General features: G+C 46.6%; 1 protein-coding gene across 2 annotated transcripts; it reads right to left on the minus strand.

Moving 5' to 3' along the window:
- Positions 1 to 1,831: 1,831 nt before the first annotated feature.
- coro2aa (coronin 2Aa) lies at positions 1,832 to 26,336 on the minus strand. Of its 2 annotated transcripts, none has more exons than XM_023799463.2 (12): positions 26,033 to 26,336; positions 10,765 to 10,965; positions 8,749 to 8,865; positions 8,283 to 8,432; positions 7,697 to 7,876; positions 6,030 to 6,146; positions 5,238 to 5,342; positions 5,029 to 5,125; positions 4,691 to 4,803; positions 4,036 to 4,126; positions 3,104 to 3,396; positions 1,832 to 2,571 (listed from the first exon to the last, which is right to left on the minus strand). In XM_023799463.2, exons 1-12 carry the CDS (start codon positions 26,045 to 26,047, stop codon positions 2,440 to 2,442), a joined length of 1,611 nt encoding a protein of 536 aa, XP_023655231.1. In that variant the 5' UTR covers positions 26,048 to 26,336; the 3' UTR covers positions 1,832 to 2,439. The 2 variants fall into 2 exon arrangements, with proteins under 2 accessions (XP_023655231.1, XP_023655233.1); XM_023799465.2 differs by lacking the exon at positions 26,033 to 26,336 and adding an exon at positions 14,871 to 15,097.
- Between the last annotated feature and the right edge of the window lie 791 nt (positions 26,337 to 27,127).

Here is a 27,127-nt window from a genome sequence, read left to right on the forward strand (position 1 = left end):
GATAATGCGGGCTGGTGAAGTCGGTGCCGCACGGAAATGGGTACAATCCAGTCATGGGCGTAAATTACCCCCCCAAGAAATCAGAACCAGCTAATACAACCTCCCCCCCCCCCCCCCCCCCCAATAATCATGCTTCCTGCGTAATAGGTGGAGACCTCAACCCCCCCCCCCCCCAAATGTTCCAGCCAAAGTTACGCCCTTGAATCCAGTCACTAAGCTGCTACGGAGACGCTACGATTTATTTGGCTTTGACTTCAGGTCCGGCGATGATTTCCTTCACCACGCTCTTCATACTTATAATCAGAAGCATTTCTAATGAGTCCTAGCCTAAGCACCATTTTATGGGCTTATATCAGTCTGGCTTGTCAGATTCACACAAACTACTCCCTGGGCGAAATAATTACCCTCTCACCATCCCCATTCGCGCAATGATCACAACAAGACTGCCGTTTCCAAATGGCTATTAAATCTTTCCATCTTTCGATTTAGGTCTATGCTCTTCAGAAGTAGTGACGACCTCTTAAAAGTTTAAGATTTCAAAAATATTTTACATCTGAAGACTACAAGTAGTGAACACGTACCTTTTAAACTCATGGTTACAGTGCTGACAGAAACCAGTGTACAGCAGTATAGAAAAAGACGTTACACGTTCATTATATTGGCATTAGAATCAGGTTACTCTTGTATGATTTTGTTGTATTATCTATTCATATATATTTATATATACACATTGACAAACTCGGGAAAGTAAACTCATTCTGCAGGCGCCAATTTTTTATCTATGATCCAGTATTCCCTAAATATTAAACACCAGAAGCACTTACATTGCATAATGTACTAAGTATCAGTTTAACTAATGTACTTTAGTGCGAGTGTGTGCAGTGGGCGCCGTAACTGTGGTGGAAATCCAGCACTAATCCTGATCAAAGTTTATGAGATTGATTTAAAACCCAAGATGAGCACAGTATTAAGATTTTATGACCGTCAGCCGAAAACCGTGCTATTTATAAATGCGCCTCCAGCTGCGTCCCTGCACTGTTGCCTTGACCACTTATGAGAAATTCAGACTCAAGACAATTACATTTACAGTTATCATTGCGGGAAATGTTCATTTACAAGAAATATTCCTTAGGCGCGCCTCATTCTAAGATCTATTCCATGTCTTAAAACATTTCTGCCCAACTCAGTGAGGCGCAACTATACTTGTGGAATAAAATTATGCAGGCACGTGGCTTTCTAATATAACATCATAATTTTTGTTTCCCAGTTTCCGATCACTGCATCGCGAGGAATACAGGATGTATCCGTCGGTGCAACACAGTGGCAGGCCCTCCTCTAAAATGAAGACTATTAAAGATTAAAGTTTGTGCATGAAAAGTGCAGACAACCAGCAATGAGTAGCACTGGTACCGTAGTTCCCCACCCCTGCACACCCTGTGCAAAACACAGCTGTTGTATCGATTAGCACCCACCTTAAGGGCGAGCGCGCGGGTAACGAATGGTCACCTCACTCCGCAATTATTCATAGTCAAACCTAGCAAACAGCCCTTCTAGACCCTGTGCCGTCTGATTATTTAATTAACAACGTCTGCTAATTGTTGTCATCACCCTGAGAAAGTCCGGGGCAATGACGCAAAGTTGTCGCTCCTGGGATTTTTTTTTTTTAGCAGAACATAAAAGATATGACAGAATGTGATATTTGTCTCCTGACAATGATCATTTTTTTTGGCTGACTTTTAGCCCAGACAACAGAAAACAATGACGATAATAATAATAATAAATAAATGCCTTAAAAGAAAAACTATTTGCAAAATAAAAAGGAGACAAAGCACCCGATGAACACAGGTCTAGATTACACCAGATATTCATTTGAGCCGAGTTTATATGACAAAAATGGTGCGGGGGGGGGGGGGGGGGGGGGGGGGGGGGGAAATCAGCTTCTTTAAATGCTCAAGAGCAGAAGACTATTCTACCCGTCGTCATTAACAACCTAATAAAATCATAAGGCAGTATCAACATTCATACACCAACATACAGTAATTAAAATTCATGGGTAATAATAAAAAAAAATTAAAAAATCAGTGGGTCACCTGAATCAATCACAAGGATGTCCGATTCTCCCTTGGGAAGTTCCCAAAAATGGAATTCGGCGAGAGATAATCATTTATTACTGACAGGCATAAAGAAAATGATTAAAAAAAACAAGACATAAACGGCAACTTCGTGGCTCAAAAATGGACACGGAGTTGAGCGCGATATTGTCATGTGGCGCGTAGAAAAAGGTACGATATTCACACCAAACTCCTGGGCAGGCTTCCTGCAGGCCCCTAGTAGGTACCCCCTTTGAGGGAGTCTGAAGCACAAAGCAGCGGGGGGGTGCAGTAGGGGGTGGTGGCAGTGCCGAGGGTTTGGGGCCCGTCCGTCCGGGGGCCGCCTCCTTCAGTACACGCCTCTTGAGTTCCTCATGTTCTTGATCTCCAGCTCCAGCTGCTTAATCCGCACGTCCCTCTGGCACAGCATCTCCCTGAGGCGCCGAATCTCATCCTGCTGCCGGTAGAAGGTCTGCAGGAGCTGTGGAGCACAGACACACACACAGACACACACACACACACACACACACACACACACAGACACAGACAGACACACACACACACAGACAAACACAGACAGACAGAGACACACACACACAGACACACAGACACAGACGCACACACACAGACACAACACGGCCATTCAATCCACGGTCCATCCGCGGCCCTCAAACCAAACCCTCCACGACAGCAGCGCCCACATCCGCGGCTCTTACTGCTCATGCTGACAGGTTTCTTTGTACGCTCCTGCTCCGCCTTGGCCCGGCCCGGCACTATCGCAGACTACAGCAAGCTCACACTCCTACCTAAAAGCTAACTCTGTGTGCACGTTGCATTATTTATTATGAAACCTTAAACCCCATATTGCCCCCATGATAGTCTGTAAGGAAATGAACAAAACTACATCTACTGTGTCTTTAAGTTACCATAACTCAGTTAAAGAATAACATAAAGTAAGGTTTAAACCCCCCCCCCCCCCCCCCCATCACCATCTTCCTGACCATATCAAGTACCTCATTCTCAGTTTTGGGAGGTGAACACAGCAGTGGTTCCCGTCCGTTAGTCACCGATGTCACACCCTTATCCTGGACGCTGTCCCCTTGCCAAGACTTCAGGTCGTTGAAGATCTTGGGCTCCCTGCTCTCTTTGGTTTCCAGCGTCTCCTGCACATGGGCCAGCTGCATCTGGCCGGGGCGCGTCTGGGAGCGTTTGGCTTCCAGGACGCTGATCGGGGCTTTCGCCTCTACGGAGTCCAAGTACGAGTCGTGTAATTTGGAGCCTGGCTTCAATGACATGAGCAAGGGGCCTGGAAAAGAGCAAAAGTGGTGGGGGGGGGGGGGGTAAGGAATATGTTATATGTACAATGGTTTTTGTTAAAATTTTGCCAGAACAAAAGCTAGGTCAACAACAGAAGCTCAACGCTAAAGAGACATGATTCTACATTAAAAAAAAAAATAGAGTTTGAGGTAGCAGAAAGCAGGCATGAAGAACTACCAATTCACCAAGTCATGGGGGAAAATGGATGGCGGCTCCCCCCACCAAACTGCTGAGGAATCTTTGGCTCCAGTAGCTCTACTGATAAACCGTGCCTCAGAGTAATTAATTAGTCTTTCGTTAACCTCTGCAAAGTGGATAATAAATGCGATTAGGACACCTATACATGGCTGGAAGATATCCAAAGATGGAGGTAATTTGTCTGGGACAAACAGAGGCACCACGCTGTAAATCATACCGGCAACAAACTGTGGGGTTTTGCTGGATGCAAACCCTAAGAAAGGCTCACGGATACTGAAAAGCCTCAGACTTCTGAGGAATTCTGGGAACGCAGAACAAAGAGATACTACAGGGAATGTAAGGCTACATTATTCTATATGGAAAGTTGCAATGTTGGACTTTGAATGGTGTTTAGGGACCGTAACAGGAACCCTCTGTATGAGGTTCTGACCTTTATCCAGGCCGGAGAACCAGTCCGATGCCGACATGGCGGGCTCGTTGCTGGCAGTCATGGGGTAGATGTCTTCCTGGTATGATTCCGACTGCAAGTGGCGCAAAGAGCAAAAGGTGTCAAGTATCTACAGCACCCAACCCAAGCGCCCATGTCCTGGAACCTTCCAGCCCACTGGGTACAGAATAAGAACAAGCCACACGCCTCAGATCCAGGAGACTACAAGCTTTCATCACTTGTATCTGGTGCTGGGAGGATTGTGGCCTCCAAGCATGTGACGGCTGTGATTATCGTGAGCCGTCAATCATGCAGTGGAGCATCCCATTTTTTATTGGCCGCTTTATTATTTCCCGTCATATTCGACCAATGATTGACAGCCAGTGATCTTCATTCACATTCAGCCTTATTTCTCCCATCAATTTAACCAGATCTGACACCTCCCTGTGGCCTGCTCATCAGAATTTTCATTATTTCAACCCCCCCCCCCTTTATAAATTAAGTGTGTTCCCTGGTGGCCCCCAAGGCCATCCAGCAAAATATAATGAATGTAACGCATATTTTGATTCCCAGTTTTAATTGCCTCTGTCAGAACACAACTGTTCTCCAGACCAGCATTCCACCCCAGTGTTGGTTCCAGTTCGGTTCTGGATCTTACCCTGCGGGGGACGATCATGGAGAGGGGCTCTATCAGGCCCTTGATTGTCACCAGCCGGTAGAACCTGAACACCTCGCAGGAGCAGACGTCCAAGCCCCTCTTCGGCATGATCCCTGAGGGGAGGAAATGGGAACCTCGTCTCTGATGGACAAAAAATATCACACAGACGAGCGAAGCACAGAGAATCCGTAACAGCCAAGGAGATTCAGCTATATGTTGGTGTGGTACTGAGGGCCACAGTTCTAGAAGGTTTGAGCAAACATCAATGGCATGTTCTATCCACGTTGGGGAAGCAACAGAGAGGCATGGTGAGAAGGTTAGCCGCGAACCCAGCTTACCCATTCCCTTCTGAGGTAGCAGTGAGCGGTACTCCGTTAGAAACTGCATGTAGGGCTTCTCTGAGCTGACTTCGTAGTATCTGATGTTGCCGTCGCCCTGAAAGAAACCGTTGGCGTCTCATAATTCATAGTCGACTTCCCCCAAAGCGACGCGTATCGTTTCGCCCCATTATCTGGACTCCTTGCTACTTTGGGGGGGGAGGACTTACTTTTCCTGCCACATAAAGCATGTGGGTGTCAGGGTCATAGAACGGAAACAGCACACCAGACGAGCCGTCGAGATCCTCCTGTAACAGAGGCACAGAGAGGTCCTCCTGTAGGCGGGGCACACACACACACACACACACACACACACACACACACACACACACACACACACACACACACGCACACGCACACGCACACGCACACGCACACACAGACGCACACGCACAGACACACGCACACACAGACGCACACACACACAGAAACCAACATGCCGTTATTGAAAATCAGCAACATGTGCCTTATTGCAGAAACTCTGCAATACTTTACATCAAGAGCAAAAAATCACCCATATTACTAGATTCGAGATTTTTAATTGTCACGTGCATGAATGTACTGCTACACCAGCAGTGAAATTAAATGTCGTTCCTCCAGACCGTGCAACAAACAAGGTAGAAGAATAACGAAATAAAAACAATTTAACAAAATGAGCGGTAAGAATATTGAAAGTTTAAAAAAATCTAAGAATTTTTTGAAGTGCAGATTGCAGTTATGGTTATGTTAATTAGTAGCGGTAATTCTAATTGCTTGTATCTCAGTGTGAGCCCATTTATCTTCAGAAATTAAAATATCCCTTTATTTTTACTGAAACGGGTTTTTCCCTAAAAAAAATATTGAGCCGACAATGACATCTAGATAGCTGTTACAGAATAGCGACGGAACGTCAGTGCATTGGAAATGTCATTCCACTGTATCACCACTTGGGGGCAGTAACACACGAGCGTTGCTCATTTTACCTGATCCCAGAGAGCTATTTGCCTGTGGTTCCACCGAGAATTTCCGGTTGAAATAAGCATCTTCAGATTCCCTAGAAATAACACTTTGTTGGCTTTATGTGACTTGCAGTTAGCCTCCTGAAAACACAGAAGAGATAAGATTAGAAAGAAGTAAAGAGACATTGCAATTAGATAAAATATGACAAATGCAAAATTTATGTTTTGCTAAAAAAAACCTATATATATAGATTTTCGGTATTTTTTTCCTTCATTAAATATGGGGGGGGGAGGGGGGGGGAAATTCACACATTTCTGACACACACTCCTGGATCTTCAAACCCAAGGCCTTGAGCCATTGCAGCGTGGTGACAGGATGACACCATGAGTCAGACATGCTGGCCCAGTCACTGGCAAACTATGGCCCGTCGACGACTTTTGAGGAGGTGTTAGTTTTGCATGTGTGGTGCTGGAGGGGCCCAGGGCAGTAGATTATCCACGCTCTGCTACAAGAAGACCCTCGCAGTGCTAGCTCCACTAACCGCTACTTCTACGCAAAATAATCCTCCCCTATCTTATCAACAAAGGCCTCGTGACAAGGGCCAGACTTTGGGCAAGACACCGTTCCAATTCCTTCGTGTAAGAAGCATCTGTGAGAAATTGTGAGAAATATTACAAATATATTACACATTAAAACCTGCTGAAAGTGTTTACATCTAAAACTCCCATAATCCAAAGGGGGCAATCGGCAGTCAAATCAATTTCAAACGGACCAATAGGGCTGCGTCTTATTAACGAGTGCACCATGAATCTGATTTTTTCACACGGGCATATGACTAGGCCACCATGACAATAATACATCTAGCCTCTAGCATCTAGCCGGTGTAATAATTGTGGTGCAGTACTCATGCACTTTACTCAACTGTACATACCCCTGTTACCACTGCACCACTTTCTGTCATTGCATCTGTCACTTGCACCTTAACCACATGGCACTTTAATCAGTATTACTCATACTGTGAACATTCTGTGGACTTCTTTTTTATCTTACCCAAACTTTACCTACTTTTTATATTTATTTTATTATTACATTACACTATATTTTATTTTATATTTCATTTTTATTTGATTCTACCATTTATATTCTATTCTATTCTTTTAAATTACCTACTTTGTTTTAGTTAATTACTAGACTTAGTTTTCTCTCTTCCCTAATGTTGCTTTTCTTATATGCATCTGCTGGTTTCTTTGCTTCAACACTATCTCGCTGTACTTGTATAGAGACAATAAAGACATCTATCTATCTATCTATCTATCTATCTATCTATCTATCTATCTATCTATCCATTGTATTTATATAGCCCTTTTACAAGATTTCAAAGTTGCTTATTTTATTCTGATCAATAAGTATAGAATAGAATAAAAGTACGTGTTATTTAGTTCTAATGTTACCCATGCTGCTCTTGTTTACTACCACTACTAGAGCAGCGTTTCCCAACCTTGTCTGTGTGGAACCGGATAGGGAGTTGGGAGGGAGCAAAGACTGTCTGAAAGGGATCTGCTAGGGAGCAAAAACGTGGACCGGGTTGGGAAACACTAAATACGAGATTGAGCAAAGATAGATGACTAGATGACTGCGGGGACCAGCGGCACTTAATCCCCCAGCCAGACACGGAACACACGGAACACACCTGCAGGAGAGCCCCGGTACGCGGGTCGATGATCCGGATCTTCCTGTCCTTGCAGGAGGTGGCCAGTCGGCTGCCGTCCGTGTTGAAGGACATGGAGAGCACCATGTCGGTGTGCAGGCTGATGGTCTTCACCGGGTTCTTGATCACCTGCTCCGGAGAATCTAGGTTCCACACCATTATCTGTACGTTGGGGCGAAGCGGATGGTAGAGGGGAGGGAAGGGGGGGGGGGTCACACGGGGATACAAGACGCCCTTTCAGCCCATGTAGATGCCCATGCAGGGCAAGATGGGTCTTGTTCAATCATGCTTTTCAATGCAAAGAAACAGCCAAAGTAAGCTATAATCATATTTTCAGGGCTTGGTTCTGTGAGTGGTTCTGTAGTTAGATTCTTCAGAACGCTACATAATCTGAGCTTTAGTAAAATACCCAGCTGTAAAAATGTGAAAATGCTAAGTCCTTTAGGTTGAGAGATAGGCAGCTATGGATGGAGACAGATGGCTGTGTTCTCTAATAGCCCCATCGATTCTAGAACCAACATCTCAGAAAAACAGCGACTACTGGCTGCCCTGAATGGCACCTTGGTACCTTGTAGTCGTAGGCGGAGCTGAAGAGCACGTTGCTGGCCGTCGGGTGCCACTCGATGAGCCCCACCCTGCGCGAGTGGCCCTGCAGATCCTTCCGGGGAACGGTGATGTTCTTCAGCAAGCCGTGCTTAGGAATGTCCCAGATCTTCACCTATTAAACGCGGCAAAGGTCGAGTCGGTGCAAACAGCCGCAGAGTCAAAGGTCTTATTTACGCCTACGCAACTGAGCAGAAAAACTGTCTATTCGAGGCGCCCTATATGACAGGGCAAGAAGGGTCATCATAATCACTGGCCTGACTAACAGTCTCGTTATGAGATAAATCTCTGGGTTAAGCTCTGGGTTGCTAGCACTGACTCAGATTTGTGACTACTGCACTACAGGGGTGATTGCAAAGGCAGAAAGTTTGTTATGGTCGGCCAACAGTCACTCAAGCCTTGTGTTTACGATCGGACGTTTCTTGACTTACCGTGGCGTCCTCGGAGCAGGACGCGACGCACAGGTCATCGAAGGGATTCCATTTGATGTCCATGACGTTTCCCCTGTGCCCAGACACTTTGGGGTGATGGGGGTCCACCTTCCCAGTCTGAGGAACAGAAAGAGTGGGATCAGGGGGTCACGCCCTGTGACCTCACGCCCCTCAAAGGCTCATCTACTCAGAAAAGCACCAAAAGCAGCCCCGCTCCAGGTCAGAGGTCAGCCAGCTCTGTCCTGGATTTGGTCCCACTCAAACCATTCTTCTCTTAACTAGATCACGATCTGGGTATTTGGTTTGTACAGGAACAGGATGGGACCCCCCCCCCCCATCCCGGTTCATCACGGGCGGCGAGACGAAATGGAACAGACCTGAGAATGACATCACCCACGTTACGGAACAGGCCTGCGATTCGGACGGGCTCGACAGGCCGTAAATTTACAGCACGCTGGCATTTTTTTCACATAGCTGACGCCCTTGCGTGTGCAACAGAGTTCTGAATAAATACAGACTGAAAATGCTGCCGGCAGTTCTGGAGCAGCTACCATTCCCTATCAAGTTACCAAAATTGCCCGTGAACAAGAAACCACAACAAATCACACGAAATCTGCCCGTCCTCTTGCATCAACGTAAACCGCCAGCCACATCAGAGCTTTCATTCTCTGGCTATTTTTATTTTTTCCTCAGTTTAGCTTTTATTTACTTTTATCGGGTTTGACTTGACATCTTTATCTGATTCCTTTTGTATCTCATCTTGGTTTAAGGTCATCAAGCTCCTGTTCTGCTCTTCCAGCAAAGCAAAACAAGTTGGGGCAGGAGATTGAACATACCAGCAAAATACTGACTTCAGGCTGCGGGAGCAAGTCGGCACACGGGCCTGACTCCTCTGCAAGTGGCACAAAGAGGGCGCTCTGCATTTTGGCGGCTAAAGAGCGACATTCGTGGTGACGGTTACGGCCGCGCCGAACGAGATATTTGTATTGGCCGTTTCGCCAGGTCCTGCCAAACGCGACTCCGCCATAGTCACCTGGCGGGAGTCAGTGACCTCTACTGTAATCTCACGACACCGCATGGCGTCATCGTTGGCACACACGGTGGCGGGAAAGGGGCGCTCCGGGCACGACGCGATGGGTGATGTCATTCAGGAAAGCCAGCGGCTTTGAAGAGCAACGAGAAGCTCTTTCACAACCGTCACAGGTGGGTTAGTGGGCAGGGGCGGCCATAAATTCACCAGACGAGGGGATGAGTTGGATGGTGACGCGTAACAGAACAATGGTGTGGTTATTCCACAATCACAACTAACAGATCTCTGGTGGTGGGGGGGGGGATTAAAAAAAAGGAACCATTCCTGAAGAGGTATGTAATTCCTGAGTAACACAGTTGATGTATCCAAAACACAGCTTAAAAGCCTAACACAAAAAGCAGGAGCAGAGCTTCGTTGAGTCATACAGTTGCTTAATAAATTGCGAGGACATGATGGAGGGGCCATCTATTTAAGGCTTTGCCCGCCCCCCCCCCCTCAATCAGGAGGACCAAGAAACATTCTGACTGTATAACGACCATGAGCAAAATATTTCTGATATGAGACATTTTTCCCCACTGTTGACGAAAGATGTAAACCTACAGGGGAATTTCACAAGTGCCAGAGAGAGACATTTACCTTATTTAGTGGACAATTTCTCCTAAAACTTTTTTTTTTCTTTTTTTAAACAGAAAGTCCTTGTGCAAATGGAGTTAAGAGCCTTGCTCATGGACCCAAAGGTGAAATCACTCTGCTGACCCTGAGATTCAAACCAATGACCTTCCGATCGCGGCAGCAGTGTCACAACCCACTGAGCCACGCACTACCCCTGCACGTTCTAAGCGCTAACCGTGAGAGAATCTTAAAACACCCAGAGCTGTGATCTATATCACCGGATGTTTCTGTGTAACTCGGAACCTCTCACAAAGAGAGGGAATTTTGTAGGTTATCACATCCATGACGGGAATAAGACGAACGCTCCCCCTTACGTGGTGTACGGAGAGGACGAGAAAGGCTCCGCCTCCGGCACATTCGGTGACCACGGCGATGAAGCGCGGGTTGATGGCGCAGAAGTGGTTGTCGTGGACGCTCCGGGTGATAGGCACGCCGTCGTAGCAGTTCTCCTTGGTGGCGGCCTTGCCGAACACGTGCCGGAACTTGGAGCTGCGGTACTGGGGGCGCCATGTCATCTGGATGGCGGGACAGGAAGAGGGTCAGGTGAGGACTCAACCCCAAAACGGGAAAGCGCCCAAATATAGTCACAAAGAACACTAATAAGAGTCCCTCCCATTGGACAGCTCAGGAAATGACATCATCACCTGGGAATCCCTCACTACATTTGTCGCTCATCTCTGACCATATATTCTGATAGGACGTTCTTGTCCTCTTCTCAAATGCAGAGCAGGAGAAAACACAAGGACAAGTGAGACGGTAGTAAGACTGGCCAAATAGGCACACAATAAGCCGTCAGTGTTGCCCCCTTGTCTTGTCAAACTCTTGCTGTGCCTGGGTTTTCCTGACACATCACAAGCCCAACTCAATAGCGGGCAGTGTCGCGTAACACGTCTGCAACACTGTCTCTCGGATACCCTAGAACCGCTATCCTAGCAGACCCTCACAGAACATTAACTCTGCGGTGGAATTCGGAAGACGGAATGGAATAGATCTTTGTGGTTCTCACGATGGAGGCCTCCGAGAAGCCATCTCGAACCTGAGGACAAGTTAGATTTGCTATGATGTTCCTCCAGTTTTCTAAATAGCATGGTAGCTAGAAAATGTGTGACTTTTATATACAAACTGACATCACCCAGCAACTGGGAAATACTGCAAAACAGAAACTCTGACATCACTGTCTCGGTGCAATCAGAATTTTGTCAATCAGTCTCAGCTGGAAGCTTGAACAAAAGAAGCTCATCACATTTCACTTTAAAATCTTTCTACACTTACAAATCCGTATCCGAGTTAAAAAAAACACATTGAGGCGGCACTGACAGTCAGAAATGTGCTGAAGATCCATCAGTTGAAAAGTTTTTAGTCTGGAGCATGAGTGGATGGTGTAATTATACAGTACTGTGCAAAAGTCTAAGGCAGTCAATGAAAATGATCTTTAAATAATATTCATCTTGGTGTAAAACTGGTATTATGTCTGTCAAAGTGTGTCAGCTTAGTCACTTCTAAAGCTCTCCTGAAGTCACCCCAATATTTGCAACAGTCCAAGACAGTAAGTTATTTAACTTACTGAGGTAATTAAATCAGAATGTGGTGAAATTTAGCGAGTATAAAGAATGGCTGATGTGCCCCTGAGGAGAGGTTTGGGAACTGAAGCGGTGTTCATCTAGCCGTCTAACTAGATATCAGTAATGTTTTGGAGAACACACTTTTCTTGAGGGGGCACAAATAATGTAGTAGTACATGCTTTCTTAATGCATTAATTAACCAGTAACTAAGTGTTAGTTACGTACTGATCCCATGTTCGTTTATTATTAATCAATCATGACAGTTCATGTTTTTCATACAGGAACTATATTAATTCATGATTTGTTATTGAGTAGTAACTGAGTAACTAAGTTTGCTGTGCCCCCTCAGGTAAAGTGCACCCGAAATTCTTGGTACTCTTAATTCACATATTGTTGTAATGTAAATTTTTATTTTTTATTTTTTTTTGGAGCAAATACAGACACTTCCCCAGTTACAATGGTCTGTGTTACAATACTTCTTATACTTTACGATGGCTAAATGTCTTTCACTTTCAGTACATTATTCAATGAATGACATGAGATACAAGTGAATATTCAACAACTGAAGCATCCTTTTGAATGGTACAACTGGCTCTATGTGGAATTTCCTCGATTCTCTTCCAGCCAAATGCCGGACAACTACACCCCCCGATACTGCAGAGCCCCCGGAGATGGACAAACCCAGCCCTCATCACATAAACAAATGTGTGTAAAATTTGTGAGAAATTTCAATAATTCCTCCTGCTAGAAGGAGAAGCCGCACAGTAGGACTTCATGGCCGGGGGGGTCAATGACAGCGTGAGGAATCCGAAAAATTCACCCGGCTTATGGCCACTGATGCAAAACCATGGGCTTGTTACCAGAATATTCTACCAAAGTGTTAAACAGAAGACTGTAAAATTCGGCATGGCATCATTCTCAGCAAGATATCATCATGGAGATAAATGACAGACGGCAAACAGAAGGCTTCAGTAGCAAAGGGAGACGCGACATGAGCATCATACGAGGCTGTGCTAAAATAGATTGTATGTAGAGTCATATCACCAACAATCCTTGCTGCATCTATTACATGAACTAATTACTTTCCTGCTTGTTTTTCCACATAGTTCTGTGGCACAAACACCGTGAGTAAAATATGCTTCACTTGGAAGGTCTAATGCAGCCTGAGATGAAGCCAAAGTTTACTGCCAGCGACCAACATACCCACAGAACCACACGCTGGGAACCCCCCCATGGATCAGCGCGCTAGGAGCCCACCAATAGAACAGCGTGCCTGGAGCCCCCCCACGGAACTGCGTGCGGGGAGCCCCCCATGGGTCGGCATGCCGGGAGCGCCTCCATCGAACCACGATTGGACCCCCCCAATAGGACTGCGCACCAGGAGCCCGCCACGGAACCGCATGCAGGGAGCCCCCCCCCACCGTGAAGACGCACTGCTCTCAATAAACTTCTGACTGTACTGAGAAATGTGTGTCAGACCACTAAACCTGGGGGGTTGGGTGCAAGTGTAAGCGAGACAGCGACCTGGTGTGGGTGGAGTGGGGGGGGCTTTGTTGTCTAAGCACTGGACCTGAAACTGGAACCCAGGGATTGCCAGGTGCCCCCGAATTTCGTCCTGCTGTCCCATCTGATGCGCACGACCCGCTTGGGACAGGGGGGCTTCTCCATGTCACCCGACACCCCTCTGGACATCCTGATGTGGGTGAGGGGGGGTACTTTATGGAGGTGCTGAAGGATAGTGGGGGGGGGGGGGTGGAGTCACAGACTGGATTGTCCTTAGTCTCAATCCATCAGTACATCACGCAGAGGGTGTCCTGTTTGTCAAGGCAGGCAGGACGGAGGGGGTGGGGGGGGCCAGAATGCCATCACAATCAAGTGATACCTGTAACCCGAGTATCGATCAGTAAAGAATGCCAACACACACCCCCCCCCCCCCCCCAACAAGTGTCTCTCCACCCTCAAAAGAACTGAAAGCATGGAACGTTCCGGACCGCTACCCCAATCACGCCTCGCCTGCCCACATTCCACCCACAAGTTTCAAGCTAATTTCCCCGAGATATCCCAGTCTGATATCCCAGCCTGCCATCTTCTGCAAAGTGCTACCATAAAAACAGCCAGCATTCAGCCTTCTTGAAATTCCTCCTGAAATGTCCTTTCAGCACAGAGTTTCCCTAAAATACGACAGTCCCTGATTGGCTGATACCCGATGAGGAAATCCCTTCAAGACAGCGACTGCCCTGCGAGGCTCACAGGACAGCCTCGGCCAAAACGCTGACGGGCAGCGTCCGCCTCTGAGCTGGCCGTCGATACATGCCGTCTTTCTGCTTCGGAGTCAGCAGAGCTGTTATCGGTCACTGTGGGCAAACTTTGTTTGTGTCTAGTTATTTTTTTTATCCATTTGGAGGCGCCACAAACACACATGGCTGTCTCCGTAGCGCTCCCTGAAAACCCACCGGAGTACAAGCGTGTGGGTCCTGTTCCAGCTTGTCCTGTGCTCACGGGGAGATTGAGACACGTTCACGCTGAAGTCTTAGGTAATCAGCCACCGGCCCCCCCCCCCCCCCACCTGTTTTCGGACCCCCGGGCGGAACCTATCACTAACACTCGCTTTATTTGCCATGCAAATGCTTTTAGCCAAAGTGATGCCCAAACTCAGCGATTCCCCGGATTGACAGAATAACGTCAAACAGGAACATCGCCCAAGTACGCCAATTAATATAGATCTAAAACAAGCCACGCAGGTTTGGGGTCCCTGGGTTCAGAGTCCAAGCTCAGTGGTGACAGAGCAAATCTGTTCTCAGGATCAAAACCGGTGTCCCTAACCGTTACGCCACCTGGAGGCCAGGTATCACACTCACCTTGGGTCTCCTTTTTGGATGAACACACAGAGGCTAGATGAGGAGGCTTCCTGACCCCTCGTCGTGCACCGTCGCGCCGCCCCCCCCCCACCACTCCGCCGTGGGATGCGGCACTATCCGTCCGTGAGAGAGACGAGGCTTTTCCAAGAGGCTGACCGCGCGATCCGTCGCAGGCGGCACCGGGAGCAGAGACACGGTGATGGCAACGACCCGTCTGAACGTGTGCGGGAGCAAGGCATGGCGTGCTTCAATCCCAAGAGGGCGGAGCCAAGACAGACAGGGCCGGCCAAGCCGGGGGAATGGTAAATCTGACACTCCCACAATTCTCCCCGACATCCCGCCTCCGCAGAGTTTGTCTAATCTGAGCTTCGTTATCCTGCCGCAGCACTGGGCTGCTTCAGCAGAAGGGGAAAGAGCAGGCAGGACAAAATACAGAAAGGGGACTAAGCATTCTGGGAAATAAATTTTAAAGGTTCAAAAAAAAGTACATAGTGTACTTCGAGACGAATACATTTTCAGCTGCAGCTACACGATGAAAACACGACAAAAAAAAAAACCACAAAATGCACCTGTGCTCCTGCAGAACTCTTCCAGCCCATAGTTATAAAGACGCCTCACCCTAAACGGGACTCGGTGAGAGTTACTGAAAATGCAGCCCGGCCCACTATCAGCAGTTGGGTAACAGCCACAAACCACTAGGCAAACAGTGTGTTTCACGTAGAAGGACGGAGGCCTCGTACACAAGGAAACCAGCAGGAACAGTACAGGTAGCGGTACAGTCCAGCGCATGTCTGCCCCAGATAAGATCCCTGACCTGAGAACGCCGGTCTTCCTCATGCCTTCAATGAAACAGGAGCGACTCGCTCGCTTCGAGAAAGACAAGCCATTCCCTGACCTCTGACCCCACCCAGCCAATCAGGACAATGTTGGTCATCTTGCCCCTGAAGCTAATGACATTCCAGGACCTGAGACATCAAACTGGATAATTGTTTGCTCGGAACAAGTTGTGCAAGAAACGACAGCCGTCAAGATTCTTTCTCACACACCCAGGCAGAGAAAATAAAACAAGTTCTTCCCCCAAACAACAAAAAAAAACACAGGTGACAGGAGACAGTTTCTTCTTTTGATGAAATGAGCGGATTGCAGTGACCCGGCACGAGCCGGGAAAACATCCTCATTTTGGGTGGATCGAGTAATTAGGCCTTGCGGCCTCACAATATTTCTGCGATGTTTTAAGGAAGATTTTCTGTAAGTGTTTTGCTGTCAGATTGAAAGGAGCCAAGCGAATTTCACAGGATTGCGGAATTATCTGTCTGCGGCAATTCGGCAGGCAGTGTGCGTGATACACCACACACGCAGGCGCACACGCACGCAGGCGCGCACGCACGCAGGCGCGCACACGCAGGCAAACACACGCAGACCTGTACTCATATTCCTGGGGACGCGATGTGGGGACCGTCCATTTGTTTCTAAGAGCAAAAGCTAATCCCTACAATGACAACCCTAACCCCCTACCCAGCCCTAACCCCCAACCCAGCCCTAACCTTAACCATTTTTACATTTCGGCATTTTTAGTTTTTAGATTGTATTCACAGATTTTTATAAAATTGAATTTCCCTTTGTGGCGACCAAAAGAAATGGTCCACACAACGTCAAAATATCAGGATTTTATCACATTGTGGGGACATTTGGTTCCACAATGTAATGTATATCTGACTCATACTCTCTCTCTCTCTCTCTCTCTCCCACACACACACACACACACACAGAGGTTTGTAATTATATCTTTGTGGGGACTCTCCATTCATTTCTATGGGGAAAATTCTAATCCCAACATGACGACCTTAACCCCTACCCAGCTCTAACCTTAACCATAAGTAACCAAACAGAATATTTATACTTTTAGTTTTTGGATTGCATTCACAGATCATTGTGGGGACCTGAAAAATGGTCCCCACAACTTCAAAATGACACGTTTTTATCACATTGTGAGAGACATCTTGGTCCCCACGATGTAACATAAACATAATCCACACACACACACTCTTGTAATCCACACCTTGTGTGAGAACAGATGGCGAGAGCAGTTGGCTTCAAAGATCAGGGCCAGCTCTGCGTATTTTTTTTTCTTCCCCCCGCTGGGGTCACTAAGCCACAGCAGGTACCAGCGCAGGAGGGAGGGGCCGCGCAGTGAAAACATTTCAGGTTCAAAGTCCCAGGTAGAGGGAGGGTCAGTCTCCAGTGCTCCCGAATAAGGCACCTCGTCGGCGACGTGGTGGAGAGATGTAAATACTAATGAGCTTCTCACTTTGGGTAACAACATCCTTAAGTAGCGTAAGACTAGTCCAGCAGGACAGCCCAGGTGAGGGGCCTCCTCTTGGCCAATTCAACTCAGGCATCACCTTGGCCAGCCCCTAAGGACCCGGCCTTCAAAGCCAGACCACTGAATGAGTGCAGAGCCCCACCCGGCCTCTCATCAGAGCCAACCAGTCCCCAGGTAATAGTCAGATTAGTCTGGGGAAAAAAACAATAAGCAGGCTGAGAAACAACAGGTTTGCTTAAGAGCAAGAGGATCAGTGTTTTGACTCAAAAACATCTGTTTTTGCAGTGCAGCTGTTTTAGTATGCTTTATTTTATTTTTCCAAGTGTTGGGGGAGGGGGGTGGGATGATAAACCATGAATAGGCCATTGTCTTTCCTCACAATGGGTGTCGGCGGGTTTGGTGCGGGTCTCCCGCCCATCCCCCCCCCACGCCGATTATCGGAGCACTTGTGTGTCCCCCAACCCCACCCCACCCCACCCCACCCCCCACCCAGGTCTGACATTGAGAGCTTGCCTCCTGTCCAATTATCTCAAGACAACCAAATAGTAAAATGAAAAAAAATAAATAAAAACCCTGACAGAACTGCTTCCATGATAGAATGCACAATAAAATATACATCAAACAAACAATGAATTATTAGTCTGCCTACCCTATGAACTATAGGAAACCCAGTGAAGTTAAATTAATTTTAATTACTATTAAACTCTTTAGCGAACATTCATTCATCTATCTGATTAAAATGGATGGGCAATAAAGTTCCACTTTATTTTTTGCGAATTTTCACACTCGGCCATCACACAGAAAGCCTTGTTAAAGGGGAATTATTTACAGAAGATACCATGAAAAGTAAACATGACTCCCTCCTCTTTGTCTAGCTTTGGGTCACACCCTTTAGTACAAAACTAAACACCAAACAGTCCATTAAGCTTAAGGCAGCCATTACATACGATTTACCGTAACAATGGGCATTTGTGCCCCGTGACCCAGTGCAGGCCTGGCACAATCAAACAGCCACGTCTCTTTGTGTATGCATGCGTGTGCGTGTGTGTGCGCGCGCGTGCGTCCTAATCCCTCTACTCAGCTGAGGCCTATTTGCATGACTTATTTCCATACCGAGCTCCACCAGCAACCACCCCCACTGGTTACACTCCCCACCCATTTCACCCCGTTCACCGGGGGACAGGTGTACGGGCTCTGAGAACAGAATCGGGTGAAACCTACATTTAAAATTAAACGATTTACAGAAGTTCCACATTCTCTGATGCATACCGGGATAATTTATAGCCGACATTAGTGCACACATAATCCCTTCAGGTGTGATCTTAAAAGAGAATTAGTATTAATTGTTGCTAGGTTGACTAGGTTAAATGCTAACACTAAACTAACGCCATTAAATTATGATGGACTATTTCTTAGAAAAGGAGGGTTTTCACCTGGGGTCTGTGTAAATTGATGAAATGCTAAAACATGGAATACTAATGAACAAACAAACAAATAAATAGTATTGAAGTCCCCCCCCCAGTCGTTAGTTCTTACATGTGGCATGGTAGGGGGTCCTTATCATTCGTCATCTGGGGGTGCCAGTTTAAAAATAGCTACGTATTAGCAGTTTAATTGGCATGCAAAGCTATACTGAATCATAACTGAATTTTTTGTTAATAGCTTATTTAAAAAGCCGATTTAATTAATCGGCGCTGTGATATATGGGCCCCCATGGTCTGTTTTGAAACAGGGAAGCTAATCCCTCTTCCAGCACCAGAATCGTCCTGAATGTGGACTGAATGATGATGATAACAGGCATCCATCCCGGGGGGGGGGGGGGGGAGGGGGATGGGTTGGGGGCACCTGCCACTCCCAGGATTCCCTCCTCTAAGAGGGTCACATGCTCCATTTGAGCTCTTTGAAATTTTAATCAAAGCAGAGATGCTCTATTAACCTCATCGAGTTAAAAAAAAAACGGTACTTATGATCAGAAAGGTCATCCACCAGTTTGTACTCTCTTCCCGCACCTCTCTCTCTGAGTCCTTCACATTCCAGAAACTTCTAATTCATCTGCCCAGCAGACAGAAAATCAGTCGACCCTTCAATGACGATACCAACCACATCCTATCACACCCACTCTCTAACGCAGCAAACGAATCATGACACGACACTCTCCGAGGACATTTGATTGCCCCACCGAAAGATGCATTTTGCTTGTGTTTGTTTGCGTTTGTTTGCATGGAAAACAGACTTCGGTGGAGCCGGAGACCATCATGGAGTCAAACATCCATCAGTGCATTAGCTGTGGTCCGACAGCCACGTGAAACACAAAACCATATCCATCCTCGTGTTGACTTAGGTCGGAGCATCTACAGCTGAACTGAGCTACACCCAGCAGGTAATGGAGTACGTGAGCAGAGCAGGGGCCTCTACATCACAACTGCTCGTGAGAACTCAGCAATGGAAACATGAGAGGCGCTCTCCACAGGCAAAATCTACCCTAGCTTATTTTCCATATGAAATGTCACTTCACTTGCGCACAGACACACACACACACACACACACGTAGGATAAACACATCCTTATGGGGACCGCTCATTCATTTCAATGGAAAAATGCTAACGCTAACTATGACAACCTTAACCCCTACCCTGCCCTAAACATAACCATAAGTAACCTAACAAAATACAAGAGTTTTTACATTTTTAGTTTTTTCATAGCAGTCACCGATTTTTATAAAATAGAGTTTTCCCTTATGGGGACCGGTTTCCTGGTCCCCATAAGGGAAAACTCTATTTTATAAAAATCAGATATTTATCATTTAGAAAAAACGGATATTTATCACTTTATGGGGACATTATGTCCCCATAAGGATAGGTAAACCCGCTCACACACACACACACACACACACACACAGAAAGTGAAAGAACATTACTCAGACCAGGGAATATAACACCACTTTGGAAAAGTTCTGAAATACTGATGATATGTCAACATATAAAGCTCTGGAAAAAAATCGGAGACCATTCAATATTTTTTTTTAAATCTGCATTTTAAAATCCTGGTGTTGCTGGCAGATGCTACACTGCACGGCAGACTGATCCAGGCTCAGATTCTAAGACAGTAGGACACAAGAATAAGGTGAAACAGGAGACACTGGCGATGACCAAAAACCAGCCAGGCAGAGGGCAGAAGCGACTTTCTAATGCCAGAGATGACTGTAAACTTATCCGGCCGGGCCTCATAAATCGGAGAATGACCTCAAGTGGCCTTCAAGAACAATGGGAAATATTAAATGGTGTGAAGTGCACTGCTAGGACAGTTCATATCAGGCTCCTAGAAGCAGGACTGAAGTCCCATAAAGCAAGGAAGAAGCCCTTCATCAATGAGAAGCAGGGAAGAACCAGGGTGCAGTTTGCAAAAGAATGTATATTTTTCACAGGTACATACTCATAAACTGAGAAATGATTGAAAATGAAAATATTGCTGTGGTCTCAATTCTCTCCGGTGCTGCGTTATGACCACTATGAAATAATGTGTACAATTAATGTAATTAGCTGATGCCTTTATCTAAAGCCATGTATGTTTTTGAGAAAGCAGGGTCAGTTAGTCCCTGGAGCAACTGGGGTTAAGGGCCTCGCTCAGGGGCCCAATGGTGACATCACTCTGCAAGGTGACATCACTCTGCAAAGTGACATCGCTCTGAAAAGTGACATCGCTCTGCAAGGTGACATCGCTCTGCAAGGTGACATCACTCTGCAAGGTGACATCACTCTGCAAAGTGACATCGCTCTGCTTACCCTGGGAATTCAAATTGTGACCTTCTGATCACAGGCATGAAGTCCAAACCCACTTAGTCACATACCGCTCCCCCCCCCCCAACATTAAGACAAAGTCAGGTAAATTATATAACCGTTTTCTGCTGCACAGCCAAAAGGCCACCACCAGTGTTAAATTTCTATCCGATCACCAAATTGATCCTGGGGGTGGGGACAAGCTCTCCATCGATCCTGGAGGAGTATGGGGGGGGGCATCTTACTCTGACCTCCTTAAGAGCATTTACTGGCTTCCTGTATCTTTTTGCTATTCAAGGAGATCTGACTGGCCAACAGACAGGCATCTTAAATAGGTGCTCCTGTTAGTAACCACTAAAGAATTTCCATTAGCCAATCGCAGTAGCCGAGTGCATTAGCCAATCGCATTAGCATACAGACGTGCAGGAACAGCCCAAGATAGCAGGCTGATTAATATGACCATGGACAGGATTCCACAGGAAGTTGATGTACCCTGTAGCACATTAAACTGAACTGCAATGGGGCTTTGTGCACACTGTAAACAATGAATGACATGTGGAATATAAAGACTTCATTGTCGCTGTACAAACAGCACGTACAGCGAAATTCAATCTGTGTATATCTCCATCTTAGTCTCCTATGAGATACGCATAAATATACAGAAGAGACTGAAAGGGGGGGTCGGCCATTTGTCCAGCACCCCGGTGCATTTTTTTGACTTACGGGAGTTTTACTTATACAAAAAGGTTTTGAGGGCAGAATGAAAAATGATTGGTTCAGACAAATAACCAATTAGATTGTAGAGAAGGTGGGTCCAAGTGACTAGGAGATGTGTGACCAAGACATCCGATTGGTTGGTCCCACCTCCTCTACAATCTGATTGGTTGTCTCTCTGAACCAAACATTTTTCATTCTGCCCTCAGAACATTTTTATGTAAGTAAAACTCCGATGAGCAGTTTTTTGAGGTTCCTTCCACACACAAACACAAACACCACAAACATGCCGTAATTGTGTTATGAAGAACGTGCTACATACCATCTCTATATGCGCTGTACTGTTTGTACTATATGGTTATATACACTACTCTTGTGTTTATATGGGTTGTGTTGGATGTGTATATCTCATATAGCATATAATATATGGGCTATATAAGGCATGAGGATTAAAGCCATTAATGACGTTTTTTTCCCCATCATTAAGCAATCAGTGAGCGGATTAATTGGTATTTAATTACCTATAATTAATTATATTGTAGTGACCTTCCACAAGGGCGTCCAGCCAACGGCTATATTAACCACCCTTCGTTTCCATGCTTTCCATGCTGAGGATTTTTACCGTATTAAACCCAATACGGAGGCAGCGGCAGATTAGTGAGCAGGGTGAATGGGGCTGTCAGGCAGGCGGGCACTTGAGCTGCTCACGCTCCCTGTGGCACCGGGACAGTACCACCACGCCGGGCCCAGGTGCAACGTCATCCGACACCCGCACCATGCTCACCCCCCACTTCCCCGACGGGTATCAGTCCCTCCCCAAGGAGCCAGTGTAGCGGATGGCGGCTGCCTGCGTACCAGCTGCCAGCCATGGCTACCCCCCCCCAGAGGGAAGCCCCCGCCCCCCTCCCCTGTCACCCCTAAATCCAGCCTGCTGTGGCCGTAAGACGTCAAGGTCAGACTGGGAGTCGTAAATTCAGGACAAGCAGATACAGACATCACGTGGGGGTGGGGGGGCATCTTTACTTGCGAAATGATGCACTGCAGTCAGCCCCGTGGTGAATCGATTTATTTAGACCTTTCTGAAGTCAGGTAACATCTGTGTGAATGCTACAAAACGAGGGGGGGGGGGGGTTGGGGGCTGTCCCTGCACCTTAATCCTGCCCCTCGGCGCTCGTCGCGTTCCGGGTTGACTGGCTGGGGGTGTGTGGCAGTGTGGAGTACGTCATCTTCCAGAACACATGCAGTTACGGTGCATCTGCAAATCTCACAGATCTCAGCATATCGAGCGTGACAAACAAACACAGGTCAAATGCAGAGCAGCTCTAAAACCAATCCCATATGCCATTGCTGGGCCCTACGCTGCCTTCTGAGCCCAAAACCTGCCCAAGTGCTGCGATTACGCAAAAAGATGCAGGGAACTTGACCAGAAATCGCGAACCCACATCTGTAGTCCCCAGGAAGATTTTATTTTCCGCCTGGCTTTGTCAAAAACATTAAATCAGCCGTGGGTTTAATTTACAGATATTCCCGCAGCAAACGAGAGCAGTAAATTAATTAGGCGACAGGGGTTTACTGACTTGAGCTCCAAGGCGAGCCTTGATTGGCGGAACATTCCAGATGGATGAGCGGAGCCACTCACGTGCAGACAGCCATGGGCGTGCTGAGCGAGACCGTCATCGCTGGCAAACTATTCCAAAATGAATCAAGGAGGAGGGGCGTAGACTAAACGATCACGTAGCGCCAGGGTTCTCCAGCAAGCCGTAACCCCGACACATTACATCACCCGGGAGTGCAAAGGTGTGTGTGAATTACAGCCAGAGGGGGGCGCCACCCACCCACCTCAAACACCACTGGCCACTCGACAGACCATCAGGTACAAGAAACGCTTGTTAGGCCACGGCAGAGCAAAGACCACTGGCAACGTCAGCAGGACGAGTAACGGGAATTATGAAAACCGCCACTAACATCTGACCAGGCTCCCCTGCTTGGAGTTGTGATTTTCACCCCTCCCGCTCCAACCACTCATTGACAACGTCCATCCATCTTCCAACCTCCTACCCAATACAGAGTACTGGGGGGGAGATGCACTCCATCACAGAACTCACACACGCAGCTGCAGACTACGGGCAATTTAGAGACGTGATGGGCGACTGCATTCCAAAAAAGTGCAACCAGATTCATGAACCCTTGCGGGCAAGCCCCAGTGGTATGTGCCAGTAAGGAGATACGAGCCGACCTTTGTGTGCAAAAAGCCCATGAACAAAAGACAAGACACTATAATCATACAGAAAATATGCTGTTCATTTAGACGCGTTAGACCCAGCTCCATTCATGTCAATTCTGAATAACGTTTTAAGTCATCTCTAGCGATTGTCATCGAAGCCATATCTAAAAATAAAAATCACCGCTCTACCAGTTTATCTACAAGCTACAGGCAACATGACAAGGAGTCAGCTCTTGGACTTCATAATGAAAACTATGTAAACAGAGCTTACAGAACTTATGTATCACGTGTCAACGGCATAAGTGAGAGTTTGATATTCTGGGGAGGGGTAAAATATTATTATTAATTTAAACGAAAAGTTCTGTTTCTTGTGCAGAATGAATAAATCCTTTTTTATTATTTAATGTTTTTTGAATGAACGAGTCCTGGTTAAATATTAGGGTGGGCTCGTTCCTCACCTGGTTCTTACATTGCTGACTCGTATATTTTTAACATTCGCACATAGATCTACGGAGAACCAGAATGAAATGATCACAAAGTAGCTTCAGCTCAGTGCCACTCTGGCAGAGCATTCAGTCTGTCAGTGCCCAGCTTGCGGCGAGAAACTTGGCATCTCATGCCCCCCCCCAATTCTCCATAAATTCATCAGTCAAAGGCAGAGAAGCCCTTTTGTTCTGTGGCGGGCCCCACCCAGTACGGGCCAATCGGTTTGCTGGAGCTCAAGGCCATGTTTGCTCTTTCATCCAGATCCGCAGTTCCTCTAAGGACTTTGATACCGCAGAATTCATCATAAACCTGAAAATGTCCCCGCACCATGACATTACGTGTGCACAACCATGCCGGCTGCTCTCCCATGAAAAAGAAGGCCTTTTGTCCTCAGTCACCTTTCAAAAAGCATACTGGTTTTATAACCTGTTTGAAGGAAAATGTTTATGCGCAACGAGTTGTAAATCACCTGTTCCTTTGACCCCTGGCAAAAAATATTAGCCATGAACTTTAAGAACAAATTAATAAACACTGGCAGAGAAATTAATAAAGAACAGAAGTATGAGTCGTATAAAATTACAACCGCTGCACATTATTTCAGCAGGGATCGACGTCGTTGACGTTTCCCGGACGCGAAAGCGCAGAAAACTTGGCGTGGAAGACCGTGTCTGTCAACGATGACGCTGCCAATCAACATGCGGGCCGGTCTCAAACAGGTCCGCCTTCCAGGCAAACACTCAATTACACGGCTGACGTCAGTAACTCAAACCATCCTTTTAAAAGTCTGATTTCAGTCTCGCAACTTTCACGACTGGCCACACGATAGACTGTACAAGTCTTAAAAATATTTCGTTATATTTTAACAGATACACTTAGCACAACAAGCCCTAGAAAATAAATATGCCACTAACTGATTTTAGCCACCTCTATAAATCTCAGACATGCTAATCGTGGAATACATAATTTAGGTTATCTAATGTCGATGTTATTCATATTACTAATAGAAAATAAATTAATTATGCCGACGTCATTCAGTGGCTATATTTATTGCATTAGTATCATATTGTTATTATTAAGACACATTCATCGGAAAAATATGCGTTTAGATGTGTTTTTCGCTAACTGTACAATTTATTAATCCGGGAGACAAAAGTTTAAGGTTATAGTCGGGAAATCATGTTTTCGACCGGGAGCCTCGCCCAGCACGTGTTGCGTGTCTCCGGTCGGCGGGCGATAAGCGTCCGGTAAGGCACGCCCGAAACACACCACCGATCACTTGTTTTCCAACTTCTCCGATGTCCCTCCCCCCTCCCGCCGCAGGCATGGCGTGACGACCGGCCGGGCAGCGGCGCATCCCTGTCAGTAGCCTGACCCCAACCATCGCCGCATCAGACCGTTCACGAAGGGCGTCCTTCAAAGGCGCAGAAACGTTTATAAACGTGCGCCCAGCAAACACCCTATGCGGGGCAAACCGGGGAAATCAGGTCCGCTGATTACCAACCCAGCGCTCCTCCGGAACCCGAAGCATCTCCCCAGACACCCCCCCCCCCCTCCAGAGCATGCAGGTCTGTTAGGTGATGAGATAAACCCGGATCGGCCGCTGTTTCAGCCGGCTTGCTTCGGCTCGGCGCATCCTTACCTTTGTGATGGTCATGCACAACGTGAGCAGGTGACACGGTTTCCTGCGAGGCGCAAAATGCCGCAGGGGAAATGCTGCCTTATTCTGCTACGGGGAGCGCAAAAAAAACGCCCGGGAGTCTTATTTCCCAGCCTCTGGTCGGTATCCGGAAAGCGCTTTATATGTTAGCAGTATGATGTTCATGCATAAGTCATGATGGTCAAGACGAAAGAGGCGTTTCACCGTTGAGGTAAGAGAGGAGGGGGGTGGATGAAGCGTGCGTCCGCCAGGAGCAGTGCGCACCGCCGCGGCAGTGAACGCGGAGCCGATGGGTGGAGAGATGGAGAGAAAGAGGTGGAGCCCTTCAGCCGTGACCGAGAGGCGGGAGCGGTGTCGCAATCGTCCCGCTGCTTCCCGGCGTGGAAGGGCGCAATGTCCCAGCCATGGTTTTTTCTTGCTCCAGAAAATGACAATTTATTAGAAATGGGAACCAGGTCCTCTTACTGGGGCTTTTAAGTTTTTGACGTTCATTTGGCTGATTTGAACTGTGCGTTTTACATAACGACGCGAAACACGTTGTGCTGACGAGTCATGGGGAGTTTTAGATCAAAATCACAACAACCAGAGTAGTTAAAGAATCAATTAGATTGTGTTTTAATAACCAGTGGGAGATGATGGATTAAACTACTAAATAATAAATACTAAATATTAAATACTCTTTTAGTATTGCGTCGTCTGCATTTAAACCGAATTAAAAAGTACATTGCATGTAAAATGCATGCACTGTAATGCAAATAGTTAAAATGTTACACTTTATATAGTAAACCTTCCGAAACGAGTCCTTGGAGACGGAAAAATTGCATGCAGACATGTTTTTAATTATGAAATGTGTTGTAGTTTTGAAGCAAACCCCGACATACGCTGAAACCACAAAAAATACGACGAAAAGTATAACTATTTTGATTTTATTTATTCTGTTGCTAGCGTTAAATATATTTTATAGTTTATGTTTAATATTTAACGCTCGTATTTTGCAACCACCGCAATAGGCACAGTATGAAAAAAAATTCACTGTCCATTAATTATTAACAAAACAATGTTTAGCAACACTACAAA

This window comes from Paramormyrops kingsleyae, chromosome 25, assembly GCF_048594095.1.
Source record: "Paramormyrops kingsleyae isolate MSU_618 chromosome 25, PKINGS_0.4, whole genome shotgun sequence".
NCBI lineage: Eukaryota > Metazoa > Chordata > Actinopteri > Osteoglossiformes > Mormyridae > Paramormyrops > Paramormyrops kingsleyae.